Source organism: Beta vulgaris, chromosome 8 (genome assembly GCF_026745355.1).
Source record: "Beta vulgaris subsp. vulgaris cultivar EL10 chromosome 8, EL10.2, whole genome shotgun sequence".
NCBI lineage: Eukaryota > Viridiplantae > Streptophyta > Magnoliopsida > Caryophyllales > Amaranthaceae > Beta > Beta vulgaris.
The window spans coordinates 12,739,116-12,751,815 of NC_079209.1; the positions used below are offsets into that span (position 1 = coordinate 12,739,116).

The following is a 12,700-nucleotide window of genomic DNA, read 5'->3' on the forward strand; positions in this document are numbered from 1 at the left end:
TTTCGCGATTTGTCGAGGGTATTTGGTGAAATACCCGTAACATATAAGATATTGTTGAACTTGTCACTACGTATATTTTTAAGATAACAGTTTTTATATTTTTCTAGGTAATGGATAATTAGAAATATAAATGATCAAAATTTATGTATTGGCAAGTGCAAAAGTCAAAATAGAACATCTAGTTAATTAAAACAGAGACAGTTTTATATTGTTTCAATCAAACATATCTTGTCTGTCAACATACAACCCAACTATTACTGACATCAACATGACATTATGATGATGTCATTACATGCTCATGTTTATTAATTAAAATTAATAACCTTAATCTAAAAATCATAACTATAAGTCTATAACCATAAAACTATAACTATTACTCAAAAATAATGACTATATACAAATACTATAACTATTATCCAATCTATCACTTGTTATACAGGGCTTCTTATTTGAATTGTCGTCTAACAGTTAACTCTGCATGTATAGTATTTACAAATTGGCAAACAAAATGCTCTTCGTGTTTTTGAACCTTTGACGTCATATAAATTCAAGTAAATGCTCAACAAATAAAAAGAAAAAAAGTCAAACTTCAACCTTTAACGGCATATAAATTCTAATAAATGCTCAAATAATAAAAAAAGTTCAAATTTCAAGCTTTCCCCATCATATGAATATGCTTGTCAATTTTCGTTGAACAATTAATATAGTGGAACAACCTTGACTTCAAAATGAAAGCCATACAACTTTTTAATACTTTCTGTTTTTATATAGGACATCCCAAGCGAAACTGGTTTTCACAAAATAAAACCTTTCGAGTACAAACAAGTAGACACATTCATTCAGGATAGGAGTTAGTTCAAGTGGGTAAAGCGCTCCCCCTTAGCCCTTGAAGTTAGGGGTTCGATCCTTACCCCCAGCATTATGTTGGGGTATTTTCTTAGCATGCTATGCGTGCCTTACCAGCCAATGTGTTGGTGTTTCATAAATGTGTAATAATAAATAAGATAAATTATATCATATTTCATATTAAGACAATTATATTCTTAATTTATGATTATTACTTTAATGCAAATCTCGAACTCTATTCAATTATATTGAGATTGTGTATTTGTTTGTAAGCAAAAGTTATAATACATACTCAATTGTGCTATTGATTTTTTAGATAATTTATTAAAAAGAAAACTCTAATTATTCTTAATAATTCTAAAGCTCTTATATCCTTACCATAACTAATCAAGTACTTCTTATTATATTAAATTCATACTCTTCTTATAACTTCTTAACTAACGTATATGCTAAAAAATAAAACATTCATCTAATGTTTTTTTATAATTGTAAGTAAGTTTCAATAGTGTAAAAGTTGTATTTTTCCGAACAATGTAGTAAAAATTATACTTAATTCATATTATGTAATTTATTAAGGGTGTCTAGTCAAAATTAAATTTAAACTTTTTCACCATCCAAAATTATACTCCTTGTGTCTTTTTGTACTTGCCATATTTAGCATAAATTTATGTCTTTTTTACTTGCTTTATTTTTTTTTATTCAGTACCAATGACTAGGGTTGTTCACAGGGGTGGGTTAGACCTGATTTCGGATCGGACCGGACCGGACTGGTCCGGAGATTCCGGTCTAGTTGTTGGTCCATGGAAAGTGAGGATTCCGGGTTTCCGGTCTACTCCGGTCCAAACCCGGAAAAATCCGGTCCAGACCGGAAACCTGGAAGCTTAGTAATATTTTTTTAAAAATAAAACCGACTACCCTTATTCCCACTAAAATGAGTACAGCAGCGATACGCACTCAAAATCTTAAACATTTCCCCCCCTTCTCATTTCTAGAGAACCCTAATATCACTCAAACTGTGAAACACCTCGGGCGACCGCAACCACGAGCCCACGATGCAACACACATTTTCATCAATTAACTGGGCAAACGCCATAGAAACGGTAGAGGGAGAACGTAGAGAGAAATTACACTAACAAAACACCAAAATAGGGAGAAAACTAACCTCAAATTACGAAATTTTGATAGACGAAATTCCAATAACTTCTTCGCTTCAAAATGTGTAAAGGATCTAAATTTATCAATTTTCCAACATTTCATAAAGATTAAAGAGATTGCAAACGAATTTGGGGTATAATGGTGGACGAATTTGTGAAATTTCGTGAACCATAGATGAGGAAATGAACCGGATATTTTCGAAGTGGAAGAGGGAGAAATGAGTTGTGAGTGAATAAGGGTAATTTTGGAATTTAGATGGGTTGTACATGGTAAATGAAAGTTGCAGTTAGCAACCCTCTTTAATCCCTCTATTGCTCTAGTTTGCAACGGGAATTTTTGAGCAGCTTCCTTGTACGTTTTAGCCTTCTCTTCAGGCATCGCCAGACTTGGATTTGTTTTAGCGTTAGTAGGAATTTTAGCTTTAGCTAAACTGATCTTGTACGCTTCTAACTCCATGGCCTGATGCTCTATCTCTGAGACAATTCATCTTTTGAGATTCAATTGCCTAGAAAGGAACCCTCTGAATACTTAGCATTGGTCCGTAGAGTGAGACCCATTCATGTGTCATCTACACATATCTTTTAGTCCCTCTTCATTATCTATCTTTGGCATGATCAGAACTCCTTCATCAAGCAACATGTTAAAGAGCTGATTACCAATTTCTCTGTGGCTTGAGATGCTTGTAAAATAACAGTAAAATCATTATTAATTGTCACCATATTACGAGATAAGTGAAATAGCTTGTCCACTTCAAGTGTGTTAGCATTTTCATCATCAGGGTACATACATGATATTTTTTCTATCAATCTCGTCCTGAATTTTATTTCTAAACACAATACATTCAGAAGTATCATGGGTAACTGCATCTTGCCATTTACAGTATTTTTTCCCTTTAACTTCATCGGTTGTTTTTAATTTATGCCTTCCCACCAGTTTTATTTTCTTATTAGATAATAACGATTCAAAGATGGCGCTAGACGTTTAAGCATCAAAAGTATACGTTCTCTTTTGCCCAGATTTTAAATCATTTGGCGCTGAGAATTCTTTTTTCTCAAGGGGAGAACACTTATAAGGTGCCCCTTGGATAATTTCAGCCACATCTACTTTTGGCGATGTTTCAAAGAGAAAGGGTTGCTCATTTTGAGCAAAGAAATTATGGTGCCTTGCTGCACTTTAGTCTCATGGGTTCCTTTCGTACCTTACGGCCAATTCTGGTAATTCAACAAAAATCACCAAAGTCATGACCATTAAACCTTTTTCGAAACTGAATCAACATCCCTTCTTGAGCCATTTGTACAAATTCTATGTCAGGGATGCTAACATGTCACCTAATCATAGCCATTTTGAATCTAGCTAGATAATCTTCTACAGACTCTCATAGCTTCTGTTGGATTCTAGCCAAGTCACTTAAAGTCACTCAAGGTTCCGTACGTGCAAAGTGATTAGTAAATTGCACTTGCATATCCTGCCATGAGTGAATAGAATGGGGTGGTAAATTTGTATACCACCAAATAGCAGTTTCAGTAAGGGACATAGAAAACATTCTAAGTTTCAAAAATGCATTATCGGCTGCTTCCCTACATTGACAATTAAACCTATCTATATGCTCTTCGGCTGACACTTTATCATTGCCCGGGAATAAAGTAAAGTCAGTTATTTTGAATGTCCTAGGGAATGGATTAACTCTACCGATCCACTCAGGATAAGGCTGTTGACCTATCTGTCGATGACCTCTCCTAGAGTTATCCCCCACTAGTCTTTGGACTAGCACCTTAACTTGTGCTTCTATAGGATCTTGATTTCTCCCTGGATGTCCTACATTCCCATACCCTATACTTCTCATCTAATCATACATAGGAGTTGGACTAGGATTGAACGGATGATTTTGATAACCTCCCATTGGATATCCTGACAATGCGCATAGTTAGGATTACTTGGTCCATGTGCCATTTGTGGCTGAAATGTGTGCCCATTAGTTGGTACCCCCTATTGATAATTTCCATTTGTATGAACAAATGGCGCTTGATTGTGACCATAACCTGGAACAGCCCCATAATGAGACACCCCAAAGTTAGGTGGTTGGTAAGCCATATAGTTAGAAGATGGAGAGTTCCCAACCATACCTGGATGATTTAAAGGCACATATACGTGAGGTGAACTGTTGTTATTTGCAACAAAAGCACCTTGCATCTGTCCTTCATGTGATGATCCAGGTTGGTCTGTTTATCTCCAAACTCTCCACCACCCATGGGAAAATAAGGTTGATGACGTCCTGGCGCCTGGTGCCAGCCTGGCTCCATGCCTGTTGCCATTTCATCACTTCTCCTAAAATTCCTATGACTATTCTCTCCGTGGTTCAAGGGGCTTACCCTTGTTTGGCCCCCTTTAGAGGAAGTTTGTGGATCATTTGAGACCAATTTGTCTCTATTCTCAATGTCGGAAAAATGTACCCTTGTTGGATATATAAGCCATTGGCAGATCTGGCGTTATTCCACGATCTCCTTGCGTTCTATTCAGATGGGACTTCTTCTAAAGCCTTAAGCAGTTTCTCATTTACTTGGCAATGTTTTTCTACTAGTGGTTCTAAGCGAGTAACTACTTCATCAGTAGCAAGAGATGTTGACATTATCGTAAAGGTGGCACTCATAGTATCATTAATATCTACATGTATGCGGTCTATTTTCCTAGAGTTAATATCTCTATTCTCCTCACTTATCCTTTGAAGGATATCTGTAAAGACTCTGGCTGACTCATGGGCTAGAGTTTTGTAGTTAGAATCAAATTGTTGCCTTTAACTCTCCGTGGCCTCCAATAGTAATTGTTTCACTACTTCAGTGAATTTTTCATACAATTGGTTCACGAATCCGCAGCCAATACTACCTGGAGATGAATTTTCCCTTTGGGGAGTTTCTCCTTGCGACTCTCCTGAGGCATTATGAATTGGTTCACCATCATCCTCAGGCACCTTAGAATCTAAATGTATTGAATTATTGTCTTCCATAGTTTGGGAGACTGGTTCAATTCTAAGACCTCATGTTGATATGTCTATTTTATATAGAGATTTTACCTCCGTCCTCATTCATTATTGGTCTTAATTGCGCTCTTCGGAGCCATTTTTACTACTAATGTGCTCCTTGTAGTGTGTTTGTATTTTCAGATTGATCATTGTAAGAATTTGCACGTTTTAGTGCATTTCCTACTCATTTATATCACTACAAGAGATGATGTACTTTCGAGAGCACGACCATTAAGTTGGAAGAGTTTTGAAGCAAAGCGAATAATAAAAGAAGTAGAAAAATTACCCCAGTCCACTCTTTTGACTATATCTCAAGTTATACAAATCCAAATAGAGTGATTTTAATTGTGTTGGATTTTACATTTCAAGAGCTTTCCAACGAGTGGTCATTTGCCTAATTCCAACGAATAACGAAGAAGTTATGGCGTTTTAAAGATTGAGATTTTGTGCAATCTGACGACCGCCCGGCCGGGCGGAATCCGCCCCGGCTGCCCGCCTTTACTTAGCCAAATTTCATCGTTTGGTGAAGATTTTGATGAGAAGAAAATATTTTGTTGCGGGCCCGACCGGGCGGGGAACTATTTTCTACTCTATGGTTTATGACCTAACAACCGCCCGATCGGGCGAAATCCGCCAGGGCCGGTCGAGCGAGACGAATTATGGGCCGTTTTAAGCGCGTGTTGCGCCATTTTTACGAGACATATAAATAATTATTTTCTTAGAGTTAAAAACTGCGCCTTTTTATTATAGAATACATTTTTACTACTTTTTAGAGACCTTTTGCTAATACTCCATTGTTGAACATTGATTACTACGCTTTGATTCCTTCAAGTAAAGACTAAGTTTTCTTAATCTCTTCTTTCCTTCATTATTATTATGTCTTTCAATTTGTTTATTATTTGTTTTGTTAATTCAATTATGTGTGAGTAGTCTATTAATCTAGGGTTAAGTTAAACCCTAGCAATGATTAATACATGAATTCCTCCATTAATCCCAAGTTTATGTGATCAATTGTTCTTGTTTGATTGAATTGTTCTTATGCTCATTATCATACTAGGGATAGATGATTTTGATTTGACTCCAAATATCTTGTTTTCAATGGGAATTGAATCTAGATGGTTTTGTTGATTCAATCAATGGTATGAATATCACTATGGGAATAAGTAGATAGGATTGCTAGGAATTTAATTGTGATGGTATGCTTAATGTCTCTTTCTTGCATGATTCCACGGGAGTAGGTTTGATTGCTTGTTTAGAGTAGCCATTGGTACTCGGGAGAGGTCTTTGATAGTTATAGGGTGCATTACTCCTCTTGACTCGTTGATTATGTTTATTGGGATGAAAATTATTCATGTATTGGTCATGCTAGTGGTGATACTTAATTCTAGATGTTTTAATTAATTGATTATACCTTGTGTGTTTCTAGTAATTGTCATAGTTTAGTATTAGTCTTAGTTCAACATCCTTTTCATCATTGTTTGTCACTTGTTTAGTTAGATTGAGTCAAGATACCTAGTGTTTGATACTGTTTGTCCCTGTGGATTCGACCCTGACTTGTCCTGCTACATAGTTAAGAGGTTAGTTAGGAAATTACTTTTGTTAGGTGCGCGACACGCGTACCAAATTTTGGCGCCGTTGCCGGGGACTAACGGTATTAGATTAGTTTATCTTTGATTTATTTGGCTAAACTGTTTTTTTCGATCATTGTCACTCTATTTGCTGTTTGATCTCTTTTCTTTCAGTCTTTTTGTTGCATGCGCACTCGTAGCAAGGGTTCACAAGATCTAATTACTCTTGATCGCGAGATCGAAGCTACAAAGGAGATTAGGAGGTCGAAGAAGAAAACAACAACAAGAATCACCAATGGGAGACGAAACACCACCAAAGTCTCTACGGGAATATGCTATGCCCGATGAGACCACCACCACCATTACTCGACCAACAACCACTGCCACACATTTCGAGCTCAAGCCACAGTTCATCCAGTTTATCTCACAGGACTCATATGGAGGAACACCCAAAGAGAGCCCTACTGATCATTTGGCTAACTTTTTAGAAAAGTGCAATACTTTGAAATTAACAATGTTTCTGATGATCTAATTCGATATTGTGCTTTTCCTTTTTCTCTCAGGGACGAAGCAAAGGAATGGTTCAAGGAAAAGAAGTGAGGAAGATTGCCACATGGCCAGAACTGAAGAAGGCTTTTTTTACAAGTTCTTCCTCCTATGAGAACTTCCAAGTTCAGAAATGAGATATCTGGTTTCACAACAGCATGAATTGGAGTCTCTTATGAAGCATGGCAGAGATACAAGGCTTTGCAAAGGCAGTGTCCACACCATGGCATTCCTGAGTGGCTATTAATTCAGACATTTTACAATGGTCTGAACGAAGCATGAAGTTCGAAGTTCTATTGATGCCGCATCTGGCGGTACTTTCATGGCCAAAACTCCAGAAGCTACGAAGACATTGTTGGATGAATGGCTGCCAACAATTTCTTGAATGACTGGAGTGTGTCTCGTGGAGTCCCTAAAAAGGGAGGTAAGTATGAGGTTGATGCTATTGCTACTTTAACTAACACTGTGCAGGTTTTGGCAGCTAAGGTTGACCAATTGAGTAGCAGATCAATAACACCTGTTTGTGAGATTTGTGAAGTGCAAGGTCACTCATTTAATGAGTGTCAATACAATACCATGGGAGCGGTGACTGAGCACGCTAATGCCCTCCTAAACACAAACACAAGCCCACAAAATAACCCATACTCAAACACATATAACCCAGGTTGGAAGAATCATCCAAATCTTCTCTTACAAAAATAACCAACCTCAACCTCCACCCACAAACTACTCCAACCACCTGGTTTCCAACAAAGGCCACCATTCAACTCCTCCTCCTCACCTCAACATCCAACTTGAAACCATCATAGAGAATTTAGCTTCTTCTAGGCAAAGCAAATTGAATATCAAGGCGAAGCAGAATGACTTCTTCAGCAACTCCCTTCAACAAATTCATGCTCATAATAAAATGATGGAAAATCAGATGACCCAAGCTCAACAAATCAGTCACCTCTCAAAGCCTTCAGGCCAACTTCTAGGACAAACCGAACCAAATCCGAAGGGGTATATCCATGCTATCTCATTGAGAAGTGGTAGAGAATTGCAAGATCCCTATAGGGAGATGAATGACCAAAGGAAGAGTGCAAAAGAGTCCAAAAAGCCGAGTGAAGAAGATCAAGGCGAAAAAGTGTTGGAAGAGGAAGCTAAGGAGACTGAGAAAAAGGAACCTATTGTCATACCTATTGCACCATACAAGCCACCTGTTCCATTCCCTCAAAGATTGGCACAGGCAAAACTTGAAAAGAAATATGGGAAGTTCCTTGATATTTTGAAGAAGTTGCACATTAACATCCCTTTCTTGGATGCTATCTCAGAGATGCCTTCTTACGCTAAGTTTTTGAAAGACATGCTTTCCAACAAAGAAAAATTGAAGAGAATGTCACTGTTTCACTAACAGCTGAGTGTAGTGCTATCTTGCAGAACAAGCTTCCAAAGAAGCTAGGAGATCAAGCAGTTATTCTATTCCTGTTAAGCTTGGTGATATTGAGATCAAGAATGCCTTATGTGATCTTGGGGCAAGTGTCAGTCTCATGCCCTTGTCAATCTGCAAGAAGCTCAATATGGGTGAACTGAAACCCACACGCATCTCCTTACAACTAGCAGATAGAACAGTCAAGTTCCCCTTGGCATCCTTGAAGATGTTCCTCTTAGAGTCGGAAAATTTTTCATTCCATGTGATTTTGTTGTTATGGAAATGGAAGAAGATGCAAACGTTCCCATTATTCTTGGGAGATCCTTTTTGGCCACTGCTGAAGCCATAATTGATATGAAAAAGGGAAACATCACCTTTGAAATAGGTGATGAGAAGATGGAGTACACACTCACAAACTCCAAGGCTTCTCCATCTATGGGAGAAATGTTGATATAGTGGATGTTTCAATGAGGATACCCCGATTATATCTACACTCCTTCTTCATGTCGATTGAGAGATCACTTGCAAAAATCCAACATTCAGTTGCTGAGATTAAGGCAGAGCAGTGCATTATTAAGAAGAACTTGTCATCCATATTCACAATCTTGGAAAACCTCAATACTTGGATGCAGTCACCAGGGTTTCGATCCCTTCGCTCTCCCCTCCTTAGTGAGGATTTGTGAGTACCCTGCCCCTTTCTTTGTGTTTACTCTTTACCTTTGTCACATTGCGGACATTGTGACATGTTAGCTTGGGGAGGGATTTACCACATCATCTGTACATACTCATCATTTAGGCATTTTTTATTTTTTTTTATTTTCCTTTTTGCATATAGTTTCATCATTTAGTTGCATTCTAGGTTGCATGTAGGATCGATCTCTGCTGATAGTACACCTAAGCTGTCTATGATCGTTTCTATGTGAAGTCTAAGCATGATTGGAATAACTCTGAACTATTTTTGATCTCTCCTTGCTCATTGTGATTTGAATGGTTTGTGGTAAGACGGTTTGATCCTCCGAAGGGAGACTTGACTATACTTGTTAGCCAAAAATCTACCTAGTGAGGTATTTGAGCCTAATAACTAACATTTTTTAGTCTTTCTTTTCATGTGTGATGCTCTTCCTTGTACTATTCTCTAGAACTTGCATTGATACTCCTTGAGACCGCATTGACTTGTTTGCATTGAATATGATTGAGGCATCTGCTATTTCTGAGCTACATAACCAAATGCCACCCACATTGATTATTTTCCCTTTGTCACCCCTCTGAGCCTAGCCTGTTTCTCTTGATTAACTACATCTTTAGCCTTTACCTTGTCCTACCTAGGGATTGTGAAGCTATGTTGATGAAGTTTAGTGTGACATTAAAGATATTGTGGGTTGTGATGTTTTTGTATTGAGTTCAACTCCTCATAGTTACTTACTTTTAAACTCCTATCTATTTCCTCTTGTAGATGATTATTGAAAAAAAAAAAGAAAAAAGAAAAAAAAAAAAACAAAAGATTGTGATTTATGTCTTTAGTGCGTAATAAAAGGAAATTGGAGTTTGTAATTGAGGAGTTATGAAGTAGCTAATGAGAAAGAGAAAATGAAGTGAAATTAAAATGTGTGTGTGAGGATTGATAATTGTTGTCAAGGATGTTTGAAGAAAAAAAAAAGGAGCTTCACTTTCCCCTTTGAGCACCACTTTCCCCTTTGAGCACCACTTTCCTAGAACTTTCCACACCTATACCTTAAGCCTTCATTACAAGCCATATAAATCCTCATGATTCTTTGCATATAACATAGTCCGAAGCGGTGGAGAGCGAGAAGATGTGCAAGCTTATGGTAGGATATAGTCAATGGAATGGAGCTTTGAGGACTATTTGACCCTTTTATACACATGAGTGTTGTGTGCACGACTAGAGTGAGGGTTTATCATGTATGGTCAAGGCAAGCTTGGGGGAGCAAAGTGGTAGTATTGGTTGTCAAGTCACAACTATGAGACTAGGATTTAGATTGAATAGTTTTGTGTTTATTCCCTTCATGGTCTTATTTTCACATTGAAGATTGATTTGAAAACCGTGTTGTGTGTGTGCTTGAAGAGTTTTTTTATCTACTTTCCCCTATGTTTCATGTTGGAATGCTTGTGGACAAGCATTAGTTTAGCTTGGGGGAGTTTGATATGTCTATTTTATATAGAGATTTTACCTTCGTTCCTCATTCATTATTGGTCTTAATTGCGCTCTTCGGAGCCATTTTTACTACTGATGTGCTCCTTGTAGTGTGTTTGTATTTTCAGATTGATCATTGTAGGAATTTGCACGTTTTAGTGCATTTCCTACTCATTTATATCACTCAAGAGATGATGTACTTTCAGAGCACGAGCATTAAGTTGGAAGAGTTTTGAAGCAAAGCGAATAATAAAAGAAGTAGAAAAATACTCCAGTCCATTTTTTGATTATATCTCAAGTTATAAAAATCCAAATAGAGTGATTTCAATTGTTTTAGATTCTAAATTTCAAGAGCTTTCCAACGAGTGGTCATTTGCCTAATTCCGACGAATAACGAAGAAGTTATGGCGTTTTAAAGATTGAGATTTTGTGCAATCTGACGACGAATCCGCCCCGGCTGCCCAGACGCCTTTACTTAGCCAAATTTCATCGTTTGGAGAAGATTTTGATGAGAAGAAAATATTTTGTTGCGGGCCCGACCGGGCGGAATCTCGCACGACCGGGCGGGGCACTATTTTCTACTCTACGGTTTATGACCTGACGACCGCCCGATCTGGCGAAATCCGCCCGGGCCGGTCGGGCAAGACGAATTCTGGGCCGTTTTAAGCGCGTGTTGCGCCACTTTTACGAGACATATAAATACTTATTTTCTTAGAGTTAAAAACTGCGCCTTTTTATGATAGAATACATTTTTACTACTTTTTAGAGACCTTTTGCTAATACTCCATTGTTGAACATTGATTACTACGCTTTGATTCCTTCAAGTAAAGACTAATTTTTCTTAATCTCTTCTTTCCTTCATTATTATTATATCTTTCAATTTTTTCTATTATTTGTTTTGTTAATTCAATTATGTGTGAGTAGTCTATTAGTCAAGGGTTAAGTTAAACCCTAGCAATGATTAATACATGAATTCCTCCATTAATCCCAAGTTTATGTGATCAATTGTTCTTGTTTGATTGAATTGTTCTTATGCTTATTATCATACTAGGGATAGATGATTTTGATTTGACTCCATATATCTTGTTTTCAATGGGAATTGAATCTAGATGGTTTTGTTGATTCAATCAATGGTATGAATATCTCTATGGGAATAAGTAGATAGGATTGCTAGGAATTTAATTGTGATGCTATGCTTAATGTCTCTTTCTTGCATGATTCCACGGGAGTAGGTTTGATTGCTTGTTTAGAGTAGCCATTGGTACTCGGGAGAGGTCTTTGGTAGTTATAGGGTGCATTACTCCTCTTGAATCGTTGATTATGTTTATTGGGATGAAAATTATTCATGTATTGGTCATGCTAGTGGTGATACTTAATTCTAGATGTTTTAATTAATTGATTATACCTTGTGTGTTTCTAGTAATTGTCATAGTTTAGTATTAGTCTTAGTTCAACATCCTTTTCATCATTGTTTGTCACTTGTTTAGTTAGATTGAGTCAAGATACCTAGTGTTTGATACTGTTTGTCCCTGTGGATTCGACCCTGACTTGTCCTGCTACATAGTTAGGAGGTTAGTTAGGAAATTACTTTTGTTAGGTGCGCGACACGCCTACCACATGTATTCCTTCAAGAACGTGTACTCGGCATTTAAAATCAGAAAGATAACTAAAAATGACTACTTCAAATAAAAGGCTAATTCTAACAGATTAAAGAGGAAAATTTCACAAATTCATTATGAATCTTTTTTCTCCCATTGTGGTCGCCTTCGTCTACTCAACCATCTCTTCCCGTTGAAAAGAAAATAGGAATAGTTAAATATTAAATAAATAATTTAGAAAACTTTTTAAATTTAGTGCAAAATAAGTTGGATGACTTTGCAAACAAGTCAATGCACACCCAATAGTTAGATACTGAGCGCCACGGGAGTCTTAGTCCCTGGGGGTTACCGGTTAATTAGATAAAACCTTGCTAACGTACTTTGTTGTAGCTTAAGGTAATCAAACTA

General features: G+C 37.2%; 1 protein-coding gene and 1 non-coding gene across 2 annotated transcripts; one reads left to right on the plus strand and one right to left on the minus strand.

The window, feature by feature from the left end:
• Positions 1–7,254: 7,254 nt before the first annotated feature.
• On the minus strand, positions 7,255–7,361 carry LOC125493043 (small nucleolar RNA R71). The gene has a single exon (XR_007269424.2). It is a non-coding gene; the product is annotated as a small nucleolar RNA R71 (small nucleolar RNA).
• A 677-nt stretch (positions 7,362–8,038) lies between these two features.
• On the plus strand, positions 8,039–8,891 carry LOC130589836 (uncharacterized). The gene is made up of 2 exons (XM_057391432.1): positions 8,039–8,359; positions 8,538–8,891. Exons 1-2 carry the CDS (start codon positions 8,039–8,041, stop codon positions 8,889–8,891), a joined length of 675 nt encoding a protein of 224 aa, XP_057247415.1.
• Positions 8,892–12,700: the final 3,809 nt, after the last annotated feature.

Excerpts from the sequence above, each read along its gene's own strand:
- LOC130589836 (XM_057391432.1), top strand. The coding sequence starts at position 8,039 with ATGATGGAAAATCAGATGACCCAAGCTCAACAAATCAGTCACCTCTCA. Across the intron at positions 8,360-8,537 it reads TCCCTCAAAGATTGGCACAG|TGCTATCTTGCAGAACAAGC; the intron begins GCAAAACTTGAA and ends AGCTGAGTGTAG.